At 59.1% G+C, this 20,427-nt stretch overlaps 1 protein-coding gene across 1 annotated transcript in view; it reads right to left on the bottom strand.

The window, feature by feature from the left end:
• The window catches only part of NCAN (neurocan), a 28,990-nt gene extending 9,919 nt beyond the window's left edge, over positions 1-19,071 (bottom strand). Inside the window, exons 1-8 of the mRNA XM_070059068.1 lie at positions 18,940-19,071; positions 14,901-14,977; positions 12,833-13,258; positions 8,755-8,929; positions 8,516-8,643; positions 7,872-8,165; positions 6,781-7,365; positions 5,239-6,540 (exon numbers count right to left, since the gene is read on the bottom strand). Coding sequence (XP_069915169.1) covers positions 5,239-6,540; positions 6,781-7,365; positions 7,872-8,165; positions 8,516-8,643; positions 8,755-8,929; positions 12,833-13,258; positions 14,901-14,970 — 2,980 coding nt within the window. The 5' untranslated portion in view covers positions 14,971-14,977; positions 18,940-19,071. The remainder of the gene's footprint in view (positions 1-5,238; positions 6,541-6,780; positions 7,366-7,871; positions 8,166-8,515; positions 8,644-8,754; positions 8,930-12,832; positions 13,259-14,900; positions 14,978-18,939) is intronic.
• Between the last annotated feature and the right edge of the window lie 1,356 nt (positions 19,072-20,427).

Below are 20,427 nucleotides of genomic sequence, written 5' to 3'. Positions count from 1 at the left end.
GACGAGGGCCACAGCAGGTTAAGCCGCCACTGCTGATGTCAGTGTCCCTCCCTCTCTCTCTCTCGAAATGCTTTGCAAATAAAAAATAAATCTTTAAAAAAATTTAAAAAATAAAACAACGGCTTCATTTTTTAAAACAGGTTTCTTCTTTATCTTTAAAGACTTATTTATTTATTTGAAAAGCAGAGCAGGGAGGGAAAGGGAGAGAATAAAGAAAACGAGACTTCGCCACCCACTGGTTCACTCTCCAGATGCCCGCGGCAGCCAGGGCTGGGCCACACTGAAGCCAGGAGCCCAGGACCCAATCTGGGTCTTCCATGTGGGTGCAGGGGCCCAAGCACCTGGGCCGTGTTCTGCTGCTTTCCCAGGTGCGTTAGCAGGGAGCCGGATTGGAAGCCGAGCAGCCGAGCAGCCGGGAACTCAAGCCCCCGGGATGCCCAGCGTCACAGGCGGCAGCTTAGCCTTAAATCTTTTTAAAGCGGCCGGCGCCGCGGCTCACTAGGCTAATCCTCCGCCTAGCGGCGCCGGCACACCGGGTTCTAGTCCCGGTCGGGGCGCCGGATTCTGTCCCGGTTGCCCCTCTTCCAAGCCAGCCCTCTGCTGTGGCCAGGGAGTGCAGTGGAGGATGGCCCAGGTGCTTGGGCCCTGCACCCCATGGGAGACCAGGAAAAGCACCTGGCTCCTGGCTCCTGCCATCGGATCAGCGCGGTGCGCCGGCCGCAGCGCGCCGGCTGCGGCGGCCATTGGAGGGTGAACCAACGGCAAAGGAAGACCTTTCTCTCTGTCTCTCTCTCTCACTGTCCACTCTGCCTGTCAAAAATAAAAAATAATAAAAAAATAAAAAAAAATAAAAAAAATCTTTTTAAAGCAATAAAAGCAATAAAGCTCCTCACGGCCATTACTGGGCGAGGTCTACACACGACCAGCTTTGAGACTGGAATACAGCAGGCGCTCAATGATTGCTTTCTAACTCAGCGAAGGCAGCAACTGGCTCTCCCGCGCTGGCACCTGTCCTGGCATTGGCTGGGGGGGGGTTTGCCTGTGCCCCTCAGGGACAGCAAAGGGGCTCGCGGACGGTGAGGCCCCAGCACGTGTGTGTGCACACGCGTGGGGCTGCCGGGCGGCGGGACGCGTGAGCCCCGCCAGGTGCCCTGTGCTGCCGACACCTGCCCACAGACTGGCGCTGACTCAGTCGCTCGCTGGTGCTGCGTTTATTTTTGGCTTCGTTAGCATTTCTGTTGCCAGGGGAGGGAGGGAAGGCGCCTGGGTCTCCCCCGGCTTCAGCTTGGAGCCGAGAATCCAGCCCCGCCCCCGGGCTGCAGGTGCTGCGACCCCCCCCCCCCGGGACGATGTCCTTCGCACCCCCGTCTGCTTCCTCTCCGCCTTCTCTGATCGCCCCCCACCCGTCTCGTCTCGTCTCCTCTGGCACTGAGGAGCCTCCCTGCCCCTCCCCACGGCCCCCTACCTGGGTAGGTCCACCACATGCCCAAGGCTTCGTGTCTATTCATTTATTTTTAAGATTTATTTTTTGGGGCCAGCTCTGTGGTGTAGCAGGTGAAGCCGCCGCCTACAGCGCCGGCATCCCATAGGGGTGTCAGTTCGAGTCCCAGCTGCTCCACTTCCGATCCAGCTCTCTGCTGTGGCCTGGGAAAGCAGTGGAGGATGGCCCAGGTCCTTGGGCCCCTGCACCTGCGTGGGAGACCCGGATGGAGCTCCTGGCTCCTGGCTTCAGATCGGTGCAGCTTCGGCTGTTGTGGCCATCAGGGGAGTGAACCAGCGGATGGAAGCTCTCTCTCTCTCTCTCTCTCTGTCTCTGTCTCTGTCTCTGTTTCTCTCTCTCTCTCTCTCTCTGTAACTCTTACTTTCAAATAAATAAATAAATAAATCTTTTTTTTTTTTTTTAAAGCAGCCAGTTAAGGCGCCTGCATCCCACTTCAAAAGACCTGGGTTCAACTCCCAGCTCCAGCTCCTGCCTCCGGGCTTCAGCCCCAGCCTATTCTTGACGGCTACTGGTACCTGGGGGGGAGCATAGTAGATTCTCCGCCCCCCCCCGCCTCCAATAAATAAATAAAAATCAAATGTGTTAATATGGATATTTGCAAGTCAGAAAAAGTTTTTTAATTAACTTCAAATGCATTTACTTCTTAAACTGACATGATCCACTTTTAAATATTTATTTATTTTGATTTTGTTTGAAAGGCAGAGTTAGAGAGAGAGCGCGTGCGCTTCCACCCACTGGTTCACTCCCCAGACGCCCACACTGACTGGTGCTGGGCCAGGCTGTCCGGAGCTCCAGCCGGGTCTCCCACGCGGGTGACAAGGACCCGAGTACTCGAGCCATCACTGCTGCCTCCCAGGGTGCGGGTCAGCAGGGAGCTGGGTCGGCAGTGGAGGTGGGACTCGAACCCAGGCCCCCCCAACACGTGATGTGGGCGGTCCAAGCAGGGCTTTAACCACTGAGCCACAGTGCCCGCCTCTGCTTCATCCCTTTTTTTTTTTTTTTTTTTTTTTGACAGGCAGAGTGGACAGTGAGAGAGAGAGACAGAGAGAAAGGTCTTCCTTTGCCGTTGGTTCACCCTCCAATGGCCGCCGCGGCCGGCGCGCTGCGGCCGGCGCGCTGCGGCCGGCGCACCGCGCTGATCCAATGGCAGGAGCCAGGAGCCAGGTGCTTTTCCTGGTCTCCCATGGGGTGCAGGGCCCAAGCACCTGGGCCATCCTCCACTGCACTCCCTGGCCACAGCAGAGGGCTGGCCTGGAAGAGGGGCAACCGGGACAGAATCCGGCGCCCCGACCGGGACTAGAACCCGGTGTGCCGGCGCCGCTAGGCGGAGGATTAGCCTAGTGAGTCGCGGCGCCGGCCTGCTTCATCCCTTTTGTAAACAAAAGTTTATCTGACCGAAAGCCCCAGCTCAGATTCTAAACAAAACAAAAAACAACAACAACAAAAAAACAACGCTGGCCCCAGGGAGAGGGGCAGTGGCTTCCTCCGGACCCCACCGTGCACAGAGCAGCACGCATCAGGCAGACTTGGGTGCCGAGTGAGGCTTAGCCACTGGGTCGCCAGGCAGGACCTCCAAGGGTATTTGAAAAAAAATCATAGGGCCGGCGCCGCGGCTCACTAGGCTAATCCTCCACCTTGCGGCGCTGGCACACCGGGTTCTAGTCCCGGTCAGGGCACCGGATTCTGTCCCGGTTGCCCCTCTTCCAGGCCAGCTCTCTGCTGTGGCCAGGGAGTGCAGTGGAGGATGGCCCAAGTGCTTGGGACCTGCACCCCATGGGAGACCAGGAGAAGCACCTGGCTCCTGACTCCTGCCATCGGATCAGCGCGGTGCGCCAGCCGTGGCGGCCATTGGAGGGTGAACCAACGGCAAAGGAAGACCTTTCTCTCTGTCTCTCTCTCTCACTGTCCACTCTGCCTGTCAAAAAATAAAAAAAAAATTTTAAAAAAATCATAGAAAATGCATATATTGAGCAAACTATGTGTGGATTTCAAAAGCTTTGCACCCCAATAAGCTTATATTTCCATTCTACTTTCCACAAACTTTAAAAACGATTCATCTATTTGGAAGGCAAAGAGGCGGACAGAATGAGGGAGTAGCGGCTCCTGGGCGCTGGTCCACTCCGCGTGCGCCCACGGCGGCCGGGCCTGGGCTGACTCAGTGCCCGGAGCAGCAGCCAGGAGCCGGATCCCAGGCACTCGGATGTGGGACATGGGCATCTTACTTCCCTCTTAAGAAAGATTTTATTTATTTATTGAAAGGCAGAGTGACAGAGACAGAGGGAGAAACAGAAGAGAGAGAGACAGAGAGAGAGAGATCTTCCATTCACTGGTTCACTCTCCAAATGGCAGAAACAGCCAGGGGTCTCGTACAGGGGTGGTAGACACCCATGTCCTTGGGCCACCATCTGCTGCCTCCCGGGCTCATTAGCGGGAAGCTGGATCAGAAGCCTGGAGTGGAACCAGGCAACTCTGAGAGAGGCTGCTGCTGTCCCGTGACGGCACCACAGCACCCGCCCTCAAGGCAGGGATCTGCACCAGCGGGCTAAAGGCTCACCTCTGCATGAATCCTTTGTGGGGAGCAACTCGGACTAGACTAGGTTGCTGGAATTAGGACTTATTCTATGCATCTGCTCTCCCACAATATGGTGCTGGGAGAGAAGAAAACAGCTTCTACACAGCTGCCTCCAGTTCAGCCAATAAACTGTAGGACTTGCTCCTGATTGGAGGAGAGCAGCGTGCTCGGCGTGTGGGCAGCCGAGTTGGGATTGGCAGAGGAGGACTATAAAGGAGGAGAGAGACGGCATGCACCAGGAACATCTAAGGGGAACATCTAAGAGGAACATCTAAGGGGAACACCTGTGCAGCCCCCAAGAGAGCCGGCCGGCGGTGTGCCGCTCCCCTGCGGAAGTGGGGAATGTGGCCAGGGGGAACCGCCCTTCCACGGAGGTGGAAGGGACAGTAGCCAACCTGGGAAGAACCAGCAGCAAACCCGGGGAGGGCCGAGCAGACGAAAGAACAGCGCAGGGTCCTGTGTCGTTCCTCCACGAAGAGGGGGAGCGACATAATGGTGCCGTGACTCGGATATGAAGCCTAGGCAGGGTTTAGTGTCGTTCCTCCACGAAGAGGGGGAGCGACACTTGGCTGTGCCCTCCTACCTCCCTGAGCCTCAGTTGTGCAGTCTCTAGAATGGGCTGGGAGGGTTCGCTCAGCAACTCCCATCTCTCCCCAGCCTCCACTTTTCCTGCGGCTCGTGACCCCCTCCATGATCCACATCACCGATTTCCAGGCCCAACCTCCACTTGTGCAGAGATCTCTGGGCTGTATCCCTCCCACCGGCCACGCCCACTCACATGGCCATGCCCATGACACACCCCTCAACCTAGCCACACCCCCTCCAGCCCATGCCTGAGAGCTAGTCTCTGTCCACCTATGGGGGAATCTCTGAATGCCAGTCCCCCCCTCTACACACAAACCCAATGGCCTGCCCCAAACTAAACCCATCCCCCAAACCAAACAACCCCACGGCCCATCGTACCTACAGCTTGGCTGCTGGAACAAAGTCACTGTTAAAAGCCAGACTCAGTTTCACCTCCTGGGCCTTGCCTATGCTGACCCCTCTGCCAGGGTCACCCTTCCCAAAACGCTCCTCCACCTCAGGAGCTCTCACCTCCAGTGCCACCCCCTGCTGGAAGCCCCCAGACCCCCCAGGGTCAGCCCTGGACTTTGAACTTACTTACCCTCCTCTGCACCCCCATTCCCAGGGCTTCCCAGCAGCGCCGGCTCCTCTCCGCTCGCCACCTCCTCCCAGAAGCTGTCCACTGCTGGTCTCCCGGCCAAGAGCTCCAGCTGCAAGTCTCCTGTGCCCTGGGACACAGGTGGCAGGGTGCTGGGGGCGTCCCACGGCACCGCAGGCTCCCTGGAGGGAGCTGAGACAGCTTCGTCCACGCCGGCTGCAGTGGGTGTGCACGGTGGAGGAGAGACCGATGCTCCAGGTGTCCCCTCGGCCACCGTCCGGCCCTCTGGCTCTGGCTGGGGTTGGAAGCTCGCAGTGGCCAGGATGGACGTCACCAGGGCATCAGTCTTGTCCCCCTGGTCTGGGGACGTGAGGGGCGTCGTCACCCTGCTTGCATCGAACGTCACCGGAGGGTGCCAGGTGGGGCTCTCAGTCCCCTCAATCATGAGCGGCGATCCGGATTCCCAAAGGCCAGCAGCGTCGCTGGATTCCGGCGTGACCGAGGAACCCGCGGGATCCACCGTGGATCCTACGCCTGTGGCACCCCCAGGCCCCAAACTTGGGGTGACTTTGGGCACCACAAAAACTCCAGGGTCCCCCGGCGAAGCTGAAGGGGGCCTGGAGCCCACCTCCTCCGTGGTGGCCACCAAGCCGGAAGAGGGGCTCTCTGCCCTGTTAAAGACCCCAGACGCTGACCCCAAGATGTCTCTCGCGCCTGTGGGCTCGGCGGCAGCCTCTGTGGGGGTGACATCAGCTGGCGTGGCCCCGCCCACGGAAACCCAGGGGCTGCGGCTGGCGTGCTGCGAAGGGCTGGGCCCCCCAGCGTCTCTGGGGGAGTCTGGGCTGCCTCCAGTCCCTGTATCCGTGGCTGTCGTGGGTATGGCTTCTCCCTCCAGTCCTGCTGGGTGCCAGGAGGGGGATGGGGCAGTCCCCTTGGTCTCTGTCGCAAGCAAGGATGTGGCGGTGGCGGTGGCCTCGCGGTGGTCCTCGGTGGCACCGGCCTCCGTGGGGTCTGGTGTGAGCCCCAGTTTTGGGGCACGCAGCATGGCTATGACGGGGCGGTCCGGGGATGTGGCCGTGGGGGATACCCCCCAAGGAACTGTGCTGGGGTCTTCAGAGGGACTGGGAGCCAGGACCGTGGCCTCCGTGGGGGACCAGGACAGGCTGGGGGTGGCTGGTTTCCCGCTGGGGTCTGCAGATCCCTTTAACTTCAGGCCAGGGGCCCTGCTGGGGCTTGGGGTGCTGGCTGGGACCATGGTCGGGGGCCACAGCCAGGGCTGTGCGGGGCTCCTGCCACCACGGGAATCTGTAACAATGCCCACGAAAGTCATTTCGTGGCATAACTGTGTCTCGGCAGCTGCTCAGCTCCTGTGTCACCCTGAGATTCTAAGGCTGGGACTGGGGGCTCCCAGCTGCCGGGACTGGATGCTTCCTCCGCCCCTCCCCCTTGCCTGGGGCTAGCCCTCTGATCCCCCCGCCCGCCCCCAACCCCCATCGCCCCCACGCTCCCAGGCAGGCCCTCTGCCGCCCCCTAGACCTAGCTCACCAGCTTCAGGCGCATCAATTTCATTGGTCAGCACGACCCAGGGACTCTGGCTCCGGCCACTCCCCGGCGTCTCCGTGGCTTCCGTGGCCAAGGGAGGTTCCACGTGATTCCCAGCAGCCTCTGGGCTGAGGGGCTGGGCGCTGGCCTCGAGACCCCGCTCCAACCCTGGCTCCTGTTCCTGCTGCTGGAAGTGGCGCCCGTTCAACCCTTTAAAGCGTCCTCTCCTCCGTGGCGTGGGGCCCGTGGGGGCATCTGTGGGCGTGGACGCAGCAGGGCCTGCGCTGATGCCACCGGGGCTGGGGGCCATGGTGCCCAGCCACGCTGCCTCCGTGGGCCACGAGGCCAGAGTGGGGCTCCCATAGGTAGGGCTGGGGTTCTCCTGAGACTCCTGCTTCTCTACCACGAACAGGGGCTCTTCTTCCCCGCTGGACAGCAGGGGCTCCCGGGACTGAGGCACAGCCTCTTCCTCCTCCCCCAGGCTGGGTTCCAGATCTCGCACCGGGGGGCCTTCTGCCGACAGAATCTCCCCCTCGTCCCCAGAGGAGGGAGTCTCTGGGTCTCCATGATGTGGCGTGGTGTGATGAGCTGTGGGACAAAGTGGAAGAGGTTGGGTTAGGCTTAGGGACTGCCTGGGAAGTTCTTCCTGCAGTCTGCCTACATTCTAGCCTGCTGCAGCACAAACTATCCTGGCTATCCCAAGAGCGAATGTCAGCCCCGATCCCGCCCCTGAAGTGGGCCTGCCCAGGGCACAGGGCCAACAGGCTCATGGGGGTGTCCCCAGAGCGGACATGCTCCACCCAGGGGCGGGTCTTTCGCGGTTCTGAAGCCTCAAGACCTTAAATACAACAGTTTGATCAACGCGTGGTCTCATCTGGGGCTGTTTAACTTCCCACCAGTGCGAGGCTCCTGGGAAAAGACCAGCCGCAGGGGGCGTGGTCCTCACCGGGGGCGTGGCTGATCCACAAGCACGTTTCCACGTGTCTTCTGGAATGGACACACCCTCTCGGGGCATGGCCTCAAGGTGAGGGGCGTGGCACCCAGGTGGTCCGCCCCCCCCGTGAGGGCGTGGCCTCAGCAAAGCCCCTGCACACCTCGGAAGCAGTAGGCGTCGAAGCGGGCGGCGGGCGCGGGGAAGCCGGTGCGGTTGGCGAAGCGGTAGACGGTGCGCACGCCCGGGGCTGGGCCCCCGCAGCGCCGGCGCGGCGTCTGGATCGGGTAGCGCACGCTGCCGTCCGCCAGCCAGCCGGGGTCGCACTGGTCCAGGCCCTCGTGCCAGGCCAGGTGCAGCTGTCCCACGGAGGCCAGCGCGGCGCCCTGGCGGCGACACTGGGCGCGCGCTCCGGCCAGGGTCAGGCGGCGGGCAGGGCCCACGTAGAAGACTTCACCTGCGGGGAGAAGGTGAGTGGGGCCAGGGTCCCCTGGGGCCGAGGAGGGGGCGTCTCTCTCCAGGTCGTCCCAGCAGGGGTCGTTACCTCTTAGGTTGCGCTAGCAGAAGGGGGCATTAGCCTGTTTTTACAAACCAGTCGAGTGGGGGACTTCGGAGAGGACAGACGCGAGGTGGCGTGGGCTCAGAGGGTGGGAAGGGAGGGGTGGAGGCTCAGGGGAGGAGAGAGGCTCGGGTCTTGGCTGCAGGTTTAGATAAAGATGAGCCAGGAAAGCCGCAGAAGCGCTTAGAAGGGATGAGGGGTGGGGGTGGGAGAGGTGGGGCGCAGGGGCCCGGAAGTGCTAGACTTACCCCCCAGTTCTCGGGCAAAGCAATACACGTCGTAGAGTTCTTGGGGGTCTCGCCTCCCATAGCTCCGAACTCCCGGCTGGCTGCTACGGTCGCCATAGCAACCGGGCCGGGACTGAGTGATGGGGTACCTGACAACACAAGGACAGAGTTAGGGCTCGTGTGCTCCTGGGGGCCCGAAGGGGCTTCTTTGCCCAGAGGCTAATCCCACCCCCCACCCCCCCCATACACCTGCTGCTCACCGCACGGTCCGGTCAGAGAGCCAGCCGGCGTCACAGTTGTCAAACCCATCCTCAAAGGCAGCCTGCAGGTGCCGCGGGGCCGCGATGCTGGCCGAGCTGAGACGGCAGGCCTCCTGGGCCTCGGCGAAGGTCAAGGCGTACCGGTCCCGGGCTGCCCGGTAATGGAACACCACGCCTGTGGGGAGAATGTCCGGGATGCTGGGGACCCCTTAGTCTGGAACCTTCTTTCTGGCAAGATGGCCACCCCCTTCCCGCCGCCATCCGACAGGATCCTGACACGGGGGGGGAGGGGGTAAGCGTGCCATGCCCCCATTTTGCAGATGGGGAAACTGATAACAAATGGCCTCAGAGGGCTCAGATCTGCCAAACACGACGCGAAAAGCGTTTATCAACATCTTGTCACCAAACTCTTTAAAACAACCCCTGTGGGGTGCAAACTGTTGAAAGCTTTACTTAATGTATACTAAACTGATCTTCTGTTAAAAAAAAAAAAAAAAAAAAAAAAGAAGAAGAAGAAGAAATTATCAATTCCCAACTTGACTCTCACTGGGATTAAACATGACAATAGGTCTGATCTGATTTCATCATCATTTAAAAAATCATCTATTATTTTTCACTTTATGTTTCTGTGTGGGAGCAAACTGTTGAAATCTTTACTTAATGTATGCTAAACTGATCTTCTGTAGATAAAGAGAACTGAAAATGAATCTTGATGTGAATGGAAGGGGAGAGGGAGTGGGAGAGGGGAGGGATGCAGGTGGGAGAGACGTTATGGGGGGGAAGCCATTGTAATCCATAAGCCATACTGTGGAAATTTATATTCATTAAATAAAAGTTAAAAAAAAAACCCTGTGGAAAATAAGGCTCAGAAAGATCGAGGGACGAGACCAAGGTCACAGAGTTAGGTCTCAGGCAGAACCGAAATTTCAATCTGGGAAGATCTGACTCCAAAGACAGTGCTCTGTATACTCAGGGTGTGTGCTAGTGGTGGTAGAAGGCACAGAGAGGGAGAGGGGGAGGGAGAGAGAGACAGAGAGACAGAGAGAGAGAGAGAGAGAGGGAGAGAGGGAGAGAGACAGAGAGGGAGAGGGGGAGGGAGAGAGAGAGAGACAGAAAGAGAGAGAGAGAGGGAGGGAGGGAGAGACGGAGAGAGACAGAGAGAGGGAGAGACAGAGAGAGACAGGGAGAGACAGAAAGAGAGGGAGAGGCTGCCTTTTAGGAATTCAGTACATGTGCAATCAGGGGCGCACAAGCAGCCATGGGAGACCAACCATGGTTCTTGCTTGGCTTGGGAATGAAGTCACGGAAGGCTTCTTGGAGGAGGTGACATGGGAGCCAGGATGTGACACACCTATCACAGGCTCACGGCAACTCAAATTCTGAATTAAGGATGAAAGACATGGATGAACAGGACAAAGGAATCGGCTGTCGCCCTACAGGGAGCTGTGTCCTCGGCATCAGGCTGGTATACAGCAGGTGCGCAGGTAATGCTAGGTTGAATGACTGAGCAAACCCGGAGGTGGAATTCACTTCCCTGACCATGAATGAGGTTTGCAGAAGGGAGGTCTTCCAAAGGGCACGATGGGGCGGCCCCATGAAATATGAGGTCATCACACAGGAAGGCGATTGTGGTTAACAATAATGTGTGGGGCCGGCGCTGGGGCGCAGCGGGTAGAGCCGCCGCCTGCAGTGCCAGCATCCCATAGGGGTGCCGGTTCCAGTCCCGGCTGTTCCACTTCCCATCCAGCTCCCTGACGATGCACCTGGGAAAGCAGTGGAGGACGGGCCAAGTGCTTGGGCCCCTGCACCTGCAGGGGAGACCCGGATGGAGCTCCTGGCTCCTGGATTTGGCCTGGCATAGCCTCAGCCATTGTGGCCATCTGGGGGAATGAACTGGCAGAGGGAAGAACTCCCCCCCTACCCCCACCCCCGCCTTTCAAATAAATACATAAATCTTTAAATAAAGAAGAGAGTACTGAGCGTCTTCCCTGTGCCCGATCCTGTTCTGGACAGCAGGAAGGCACATTACAAAGTCCGAGGGAAAAGATTAAAAGACTATTTTGGTGCCAAAAGGCTCTGAAGTCCATGCATATGAAAAGTCTTCAAAGGCCCATGGAAAATGCACATAATGGACAAACTGCACAGATTTCCAATTATTTTCATGCCCAAATCTCCCTCTCCCGCTCTCTCTCTTGGCAGACAGAGACCCTCTCTGCTAGCTTGCTCCCCAAATGCCCCATGATGGCTGGGGCTAGGCCAGCCTGTGGCTGGGGCTGGGACGTCAGCAGGTCTCCCACGAGGTGTCCCGAGGGTGTCCGGACCGCCTGACACCCACTGCGGCCTCCCAGCATCTGCAAGGGCAGGAAGGCGTAAGAGCCCAGCCGAGCCGAGCCAGGGATCGAACCCCAGGTGCTGTGACGTAGGATTCCAGCGCCTTAACCACAAGACAAATGCTCCCCCAACTCATCTTTTTCTATTTCTTTTTTTAAAAAGATTTATTTATTTATTTGAAAGGCAGAGAGGCAGGGGGAGAGAGAGAGAGAGAGAGAGAGAGAGAGAGAGAGAGAGAGAGAGAGAGAGAGAGGTAGGTCTTCCATCCGCTGGTTCACTCCCCAGATGGCTGCATTGGCTGGAGCTGCACCAATCCAAAGCCAGGAGCCAGGAGTTCTTCCAGGGCTCCCATGCAGGTGCAGGGGCCCAAGCACTTGGGCCATCTTCTGCTGCTTTCCCAGGTCACAGCAGAGAGCTGGATTGGAAGTGGAGCAGCCCGGACTTGAACCGGTGCCCATATGGGATGTCGGCACTGCAGGCTGGGGCTTTAACCCACTGTGCCACAGCACCAGCTCCCTAAACTTATCTTTTAATTGCATTTTCCATGAATGTTTTGAAGTCCCTTCATATTTAATCTTTTTTTTTTTTTTTTTTGATTCCTCCACCTTAATCACTTAGGGAAACAGAAACTAACCAAATCTATTTCAACAGAACGAATCTAATACAGGAATCAGCTAAAGAGGGATTCAAGTACTGTTATTTACTCTATGTTTTTAATCGACTTACTTTTTTGGAAATGGCCTCACTTTTTAAAGGAAGCTTAAAAGCAGTTATTTTGAAGGGAAGTTTGCATTCCTTCTTTGGAGAGAAAGCCACTACCCTTTGTCTTATGTAAAAATCAGGTTAGCCATGGCGGGTGCTGTGGCACAGTGCGTTAAGCCGCTGCCTGCAACACTGTATCCCTTAGCAGAGAGTCAGTTACAGCCCTGGCTGCTCCGCTTCCCATCCAGCTCCCTGCTAAGGCACCTGGGAGGCAGAAGGGAACAGCCCCAGTGCCTGGGCCCCTGCCCCAACGTGGGAGACCCGGATGGAGTTCCAGGCTCCTGGCTTCAGCCCAACCCTGGCCTTGATAGCTATTTGGGGAATGAACCAGGAGATAGGAGATGGAAGATTCTCTCTCTCTCTCTCTCTCCCTCTCTCTCTCCCTCTCCCTCTTTCTCTCTCAATCTTTTAAATTTAGAAATTAAAAAAAAATTAAATTAGATGACCATAAAATCCTACTACATATTGCAGCCTACAGGACTCTGAAGCCACTTGGCCTAAACAGAGGGTACAGGGGCCAGCGCTGTGGCACAAAAGCCTCCGCCTGCAGCACCATATGGGTGCCGGTTCGAATCCTGGCTGCTCCTCTTCTGACCCAGCTCCCTGCTGCTGGTCTGGAAAAGCAATGGAAGATGGTCCAAGTGCTTGGGCCCCTGTACCTACATGGGAAACCCATGGAAGAAGCTCCCAGCTCCTGGCTTCGGATTGGCCCAGCTCCATGTGGGGAGTGAACCATCTGATGGAAGACCTCTGTCTCTGTGTCTCTCCCTCTCTCTGTCTGTAACTCTGCCTCTCAAATAAATCTAAAAAAAAAAAAAAAAAAAAAAGAGGCTAGTACCCACGGAGATTTCTCTGTTGACTTTACCCTAAGAATTTGAGAGGAAGCCCCTGCTCAGGGTGAGATCTGTGGTGACACCCGGTGGGTGCGATTCAGGCTCAGCCCCTCCCCTGCCCGGCCTTGTCACCTCCGCTGCCCCCAACTGACCCGTCACCTCCAGCGGCACCAGGTCCTGCTCGTCGTCAATGCCTCTCACCACCTGGCAGCGGTAGAGCCCCGAGTCGCTGGCCCTCAGCGGCCCCAGCAGGAGCGTGGCGTTGGCCCGGCGCCGGGGGTAGGCGGGCAGTGACACTCGCCCCTGCCAGCCCTTGGCCACCCGCACCACGTTGTCCTTGGCCACCAGAATGGGCACGTCCTGTCGCTGGCCCGACGCCGTCCGCACCTTGGTCCACTTGATGCGAGGGGCCTCCCGGGTGGCAGCCGGCCGTGGCTGCAGGGTAAAGAGACAGGGCAGGGCCACCAGTTCTGCCAGAGCGGCCCGGACGGCCCCCGAGCCCAGCTTCTGCATGTGCAGTGCCTTCTCGGTGGCCGTGGCCGTGGCCGTGGCCGTGGCCGTGGCGACGTCTTCTGTGCCTGGGGTGCAAAAGGCAGAGACAGAGTTCTGATGAGAGAGGCGGGCACTCTGCCAGCGCCCCCCCTCCAGAGGAGGAGGGAGGCCACGCTGGGGGAGGTTAGGCGTCCATCCAACACCACAAAGCAGCACCCGAATCCGTGAGATTAACTGAGCCACCAGAAAAGCAATGAGATCAAATCCTTCCACCAGCGCCAGCGCTGTGGTGTGGGAGGCTATGCACCTGCCTGCAGCGCCAGCACCAACAGGGGCGCCGGTTCGAGTCCCGGCTGCTCCTCTTCTGATCCAGCTCCCTGCTAATGTGCCTGGGAAAGCAGTAGAAGATGGCCTGATTGCTTGGGTCCATGCACCTGTGTGGGAGACCCTGAAGAAGCTCCTGGCTCCTGGCTTCAGATCAGCCCAGCTCTGGCCATTGTGGCCATTTGGGGAGTGAACCAGCAGGTGGAAGACCTCTCTCTCTGTCTCTCCCTCTCTTTGTAACTCTACCTCTCAAATAAATAGATTAAATCTTGGGGGGCCGGCGCTGCAGCTCACTAGGCTAATCCTCCGCCTTGCAGCGCCGGCACATCAGGTTCTAGTTCCGGTCGGGGCGCCGGATGCTGTCCCGGTTGCCCCTCTTCCAGGCCAGCTCTCTGCTGTGGCCCGGGAGTGCAGTGGAGGATGGCCCAAGTGCTTGGGCCCCGCACCCCATGGGAGACCAGGAGAAGTACCTGGCTCCTGCCTTCAGATCAGCACGGTGCGCCGGCCGCGGCAGCCATTGGAGGGTGAACCAACGACAAAGGAAGACCTTTCTCTCTGTCTCTCTCTCTCACTGTCCACTCTGCCTGTCAAAAAAATAAATTAAAAAAAATATATTGGGGGAAAAACTCCTTCACCATTTCGCCTCCACCCAACATGCAGATTTCGCAGGCCTGGTGGGTGGCACCCACTGTCACCGGCTCTCTGTGTGGCCTTGGGAAAGTCGCTTGCCTTCTCTGAGCAGAGGGCCTGCTTGGTAGCAATCAGCTCACTTGATTTCATTCACTAACGTTTAGATTTACGCCTCTGAAAGGCAGAGAGAGACAGAGATCTTCCACCCACCAGTTCACTCCCCCAAATGCCCACAACAGCCAGGCAGGCTGGGCCAGGCAGAAGCCGGGAGCCGAGAGCTGCATTCGGGGTAGCTGGGACTCAGTCCTCCAGCCGTGACCTGCTGCCGCCCAGGGTGCGCATGTGCAGGGAGCTGGGTTGCAAGCAGAAGCAGGGACTTGAACCCAGGGCCTCTGATATGGACGCAAATGTCCCACATGGCGGCTTAATCACCACACCAAACGTCTCCCCCAGCCTGAGCTCCCGATGCCAGGACAGGCGCACAGACCTGTACTGCCACGCCCCACCCATAGCAGACATCACCAATCAATCTCTGCACTGTTCTCACTCCCGCCTCCCTCTCTTTTCAGCTCATTTCAGCCAAAACGGTGCTGGCAGTGACTAAAAATAACCTCCCAGGTATCTTGTTCGCTTTTGATTGTTCAAAGAACCTTTTTCATCTGTTCTCACTTTAGTCTGGAGACCAAGCCGGGGGACCAGCAGGGGAAAACTCGGAATTACAAAGTTGCCCTATCTTGTCAATGCGCCAGACCCCCTCCCAACAAACCCACTCACCCTGTTCCCCAGCCACAAAAAGCAGCCTCAGAATCAGCAGGCCCGAGGCCCAGACAGATGGGGCCCCCATCCTGGACCTGGAACGAGAGAGAGAGGGAGAGGGAGGGAGGGAGGAGGGAGGAGGGAGGAGGGAGGAGGGAAGGAGGCAGGGGTGAGGCTTAGTACAGACATCTTAGACACTCGGCACAGACCAACCAAATCCCTCCATCCTACCGATCAAGACACCGGAGCTCAGAGAGGTCCCTGTGTCGCTCAAGGTCACACAGCAAAGGAGCATGAGGGCTGAGCCAGGATTCGAACCCAAGGCCATGAGGTTGCAGAATCTAAGCAGTGAAGCCTCAGGTTCAGGAGCACGGGGGCTGGAGTGACTCTGACCTGGGGTTGGCTCTCTGCCTGTTCCTTGCTGTGTGACCTTGGGCAGGTAGCTTAACCTCTCTGTGTGTCTTTCTGGGTTAGCTGGGGAGAACATCAGGTGGTTGAAAGATGAGTCTATATATATATGTATCAAATCGCCTGGCAAGGCAGAGTGTATTTTAACTGTTGCTATTATAACGATTGACCTTAACACAGCCGCTGAAGTCACGTTTTCCAAGTGGGCCTCCGCCATCAGACTAGGGGGCTCCCAGCCAGGCGGGGGCCACTCCTCGGGTCTGCAGTTCGGGCAGCAGGCTGCCCGCCAAGCCAGCCTTGAATCCCGCTCTGCCGACTGACACGATTCCCAGCTTCGATTCCAGGATCGGGTTGTCACCGAGATTCTATTCTTGGTTTCTGGGATTTTTTTTTTTTTTTTTTGAGGTACTGCCAAGTCCCAGCTGGAGGAAGGGGCCTCACCCTTGCCCACCGCAGCCCCCCGTCCCCCGCCCCCGACTTCACGCAACCGGGTTAAAAAAAAAAAAAAACGCTGCCCCAAACCGCAGAGTATCCTCGCCTATGGGTCGAGCGCTTACAGAGAGGCTACAGCCTACGGCCGTAAGAGGGTGAGCAATTATTAAGTGCCTGCTGTAAGCGAGGCCCCTTGCAAGCACTGAGACACAACAGGGCCTTTCCAGCCTTCACATCCGCCCCGGGGGCTAGAGGTTCCCCCGAGGCAGCCCTTCCCCCAAAGCCTCCCACCACCACCCTGGATCCCCCGCCTCCCATCAGGGCTCAGGAGGAGGGGGCAGATGGCAAATTAAAACATCAGCTCTCAGCCCAGCCTTTGCACCCATGAGAACAGGACAGCCCGGGGGACAGAAGCAGGAGTGGGTTCCACAGTGGGAGGTGGTAGGGAACGGCTGTATCCTAACTGGGGGCCAGTTCCAGAGGCCCCCAGCCGGGACGCTGGCCGTGACCTGTCCATGGTGCTGAACTCTGAGGCAGCTACGCAGCCGCGCCACCCACTTGATCTATCCCTGCCTCCTGCCTGCTCCTCCAGGCTCAGAGAGGGCCAGAGGTTTGCCCCAGGCTGCACAGCAGGACAGAGGTCAAGGCCAGGTCCCCAACTTGTAAGCCTCAAAAACCCGTCTGCCTCATTGCCACACTGTCCTAATTTCTCCCTGTGGGAATTCTGAGTACATGAGGGGCTCCCCGATTGGGTGTGGCAGCACCCTCAGGGGGTATGCTCTCTCTCTCCCTCTCTCTCTCTCTCTCTCTCTCTCACACACACACACACACACACACTCATCGGTTTACTCCTTCCATGCTGGACGACCCTGGACATCCCGATCCACGTCTCTGAGCCTCGGTCTCCCCATCTTTAAAATGGGAGATCGTCCTGCGCGCCCTCCCAGTGCTACTGTGGGGAGCAAACGAGCTGAGACTTGTGAAGTCCCAGACATGCTAAATTTAACAACAGACCTCTTTGTACACAAAGCTTCCCGGCCACGCTGAAGATACCCCGAGGAGGAGCCACAGGTGCACGCTCCCCACCCCCCCAACACCCACTGTCTTCCACTTTGCACCTTCACACACCCACACCCTTCTCTTAAAATACCTCTTCCCCAGGGCTCACAGAGGTGAGCGCTCACACAGCTGTCTGGGGCCCATCCCCTCCTGAATAATGCATGAGCCTCATGCATATGCAAGTAGGGGCCTGCCAGGCACTGGGGGAGGGGTGGCCCGGATCAGTGTGAGACTCTGTGTGTGTGTGTCTGTCTGTCCCCTCCCTCGCTGCCACCTCCTGTCTCAGTGGGCCACTGAGTGAGGGTGAGTTTGCCAGGGGGTGTTTCTGGGTGTTTGTCATGGGTGTGCGCCTGGGGGTGCTGGGTCCAGGCAAGGCTGGATCTGTGGTTGTGTGGACATCAGGTGTGCAGGTCCCAGCAGCTCTGAGTGACCCCCAGCAGGGGCTGTGAGCAGGTGCACTGGTGTGTATGGGCGTGAGGGACACATGGACAGACACCCCTTGGGGACCTCAACCCCTGCCCAGCCTCTCCCCAGCTCAGCACACATCCACATCCCACACCCCCCACGCTCAGGGTCCACATCACCAAACCCAGAGAGAGGACCCTGGCCACACACAGGGGACACACGCACAACCACTCAGCCTGGCCACAGACACCCCGGGAGACACACGCACACGCACACACACGCACAGTGACATTAACAAAGACAGCCAGAATGGGTACTCAGAAGACAGGCGGCATCTCTCCCACACAAAGACTCCCAGGCCCTCCCCCAACCCAGGAACCCCCTGGACCAACAACACCATCAGACACAGCCCCTCTGTCTCTCACTCTCACATGGAGCCGCCGAGCCAGCTCCTGACACCCACCCAGAGAGACCAACGTGGCTTGGGCGACCGACGGGCACACACCATTGTGCCACTCGGTGACGTGACCTCCGGCACAAGTTTTCTGACAAAGACACCGACCGTAGTCACATCGGCCCCACAGGGGACCTCATCAGAAGCCCCGGGGACACCCCTACCCCCTGCCCAGGGCACGTACACACACACAAAGCCCCCACCTCCTGGGGAGGGGGGAACTGTTCTTCTCTTGAGAACGGCTGGGAGCAGCCATGGAGGCAGCGGGTTCCGGGGTCCCACGGTGCACCCCTTCCTCTGCGCCCCGCCCCCATGCACCCTTCGGGGCCCTGTGCCAATCTGCTCCTGGGCCTGGCTTTTCTCCCAACGAGGCTCTTGGAAAAGAACAAAGCCCCTCGCAGAAGGGAGCGAGTGGCTCTCGCCCAGGCTGGCTCGGGGGTCCCAGCCCCCTACTTCCTAGTGCTTGTCCCCCCCAAGCCAGGGCTCCCACATTCACCCACAGGTGCAGTTGTAAGCCAATGAGGCAAGGGGCTGTGCGCCTCTGGGTGGTGGTGGGCAGATGTGGAGGCGCCCCGGGGGGCCCCCCTTCTCCGAGCTGGTGTCCCTCGTGGGTCCTGGGGGACCACCATCCGGCCTTTGGCTGGGACACCCAGAGCGCTCCCTGAGAGAACGGACAGCGCCCCAAGTGCAGGTTCGCGGGGAACCGCGGGACCACGTTGGAATGGGGCCCCGGCGCCTTCTCCGGGAGTCAGGATGTGGCGACAGGACCTAGCCCAAAAGGACGGGGCCACGGCAGGCGCCCCTTCCCCGTGGCATTCGCTCTCAGCGCTAGACCCCTTGGCGTTGGGCTCGGGCTGATCTGGGGGGCCCCTGTCCACTGCAGTCCAGCCCAGATCCACCATTCACCTGCAAATTGGGAATCCCCGCTTAACCTCCGTTCAGACCCGGGGGTACCCTGTCCCGCTGTCCGCCATTCTGCACCTGGGCGTTCTCCTCCCCTCTCCCAACTCGGGGTGCCCCTCCCCGCGGAATCCGGAGACCCCCACGCTCAGCCCGGCCCCATTATGGGGCTGCCTCCGCATTCCCCGGACAACCCGCACATCCCGTCTCCCCCCTCCCTACCCCCCCGCCCCAGTCCGCGCTGCTTCCCACCCCGGGGCTCCCCTCCCCCACTCCGCCCGTACCCGTCCTGGGGGCTTCTCCCCCATCTCAGGCCCCCTCCCCAATCCCGGGATCTGTCTCCAATCGCGAGGTCTTCTCCCCCTAACGCAGCCCCCTCCCCACGACGGACCCCCGGACCTGGCTCCTAGCTCGGACGCATCCCGGGGCGCCCGCCAGGCACAAAGAACGCTCGGGCTCCGCTCGCTCGGCTCTCGGTCCAGCCCCTGCGCCCTGCGCTCCGCTGGCCCCAGCGCCGACTCGGTACTTATAAAGGGGCCGTGGGACGGCTCTACGCATGCGCGCCCGCCGGCCCCAGGCAGCCGGCGAGGGGCTCCCCCTGTCTGATGTCTCCCCTCTACACGCGCGTTCCAACGCTCCCTCACCCCACCCAGGGGCGGACTGCACCTGACTCCGCCCCCGCCCCCGCCCCCGCGCCACGCTCTTTGCACCCAGAAACTGCATTAAATGCCCCCTACACCGGCACACTCTATACTGGGGCTTGCTCCATTTTCCAGGTGGGGAAACTGAGCCCAGGAGAGCGAAGTCACTTCCAAGGTCACGCGCAGGGGGTGGGCAGAGCTGGCCAGCGAGCCTGACCGGCCAAGGCTCAGGTTCAAAGCAGCGTGGACCAGGACGGCCGTGGTACCCGACTTTGTAGAAAGGTTATGGAGGCTGAGCCGGGGAGGGAGGACCCCACACGTCTGCCAGGAGGTTAGAAGCCAGCAGGGTCGCCCCCAGCGCGCTGGTGCCAGCAGCTCCAGCCCCGCCATATCATTCATTCACCTCTGCCCCATCAGCTTTCGTGAACCAGGTACTGTTTCTGGAGCAGCAACATGTTTGCTGAAGACATGAGCTTGTGTGTTCCTTGGCTGGGGGGAGCCCCAATTTTTTTTTTAAAAAATTGTTGATTGAAAAGGCAGAGGGACAGAGAGGTGGAGAAAGAGAGAGAGAGACAGAGAGATCAAGGTTCATTCCCCCAAATGCCCACAACAGCCAGGGCTTGGCCAGGCTCAAGCCAGGAGCCTGGAGGTCATTCCAGGTCTCCCATGTGGGTGGCGGGGGCCCGAGACCTTGGGCGGTCACCTGCTGCCTCCCAGGCGCGTTAGCTGGGAGCTGGATCAGAAGCGGAGCAGCTGGGACTTGAACCAACGCCAGGAGCTGGGATGCCAGCTGTGCCCACTGTCCCAGCCGATACTTAACCTTGCTTAATCCCAACCGCAAGTCTTGTAAACCTGGATCCACGAGATGGAATGATTCTGCTGTTAAGAAAGCACCGGGGCTGTGTGGCTGCACGTGGACAAACCTTGAAAGCCTGGGGCTGGGTGAGAGAAGGCGGACAGGAAAGGCCACGCAGGGGCGTTAAACGTCCAAGACAGGGACTCTGCAGAGACAGGAGTGAGTGGCTGGCAGGGGCAGAGGCGGGGTGGGGGTGGGGGTGGGCAGTGACTGCCGGTGAAGCTGGGGTCTCCTTTGGGGGAGGGGACGCGAGCGCACTGGGGACAGGTGTTCGGGACAACAGTTTGGAGGCTTCTGGGGATGCCACACATCACAGCAGGTGCCTGGGTTCGAGTCCTGGCTTTGCTTCCAATTTCAGCTCCCTGCTCATGCACCCGGGAAGGCAGCAGG

This window comes from Oryctolagus cuniculus, chromosome 16 (assembly GCF_964237555.1).
Source record: "Oryctolagus cuniculus chromosome 16, mOryCun1.1, whole genome shotgun sequence".
In the NCBI taxonomy this organism is placed as follows: Eukaryota; Metazoa; Chordata; class Mammalia; order Lagomorpha; family Leporidae; genus Oryctolagus; species Oryctolagus cuniculus.
The sequence above is the reverse complement of the archived record's forward strand: the minus strand, read 5'-3'. Positions and strand labels throughout refer to the sequence as shown.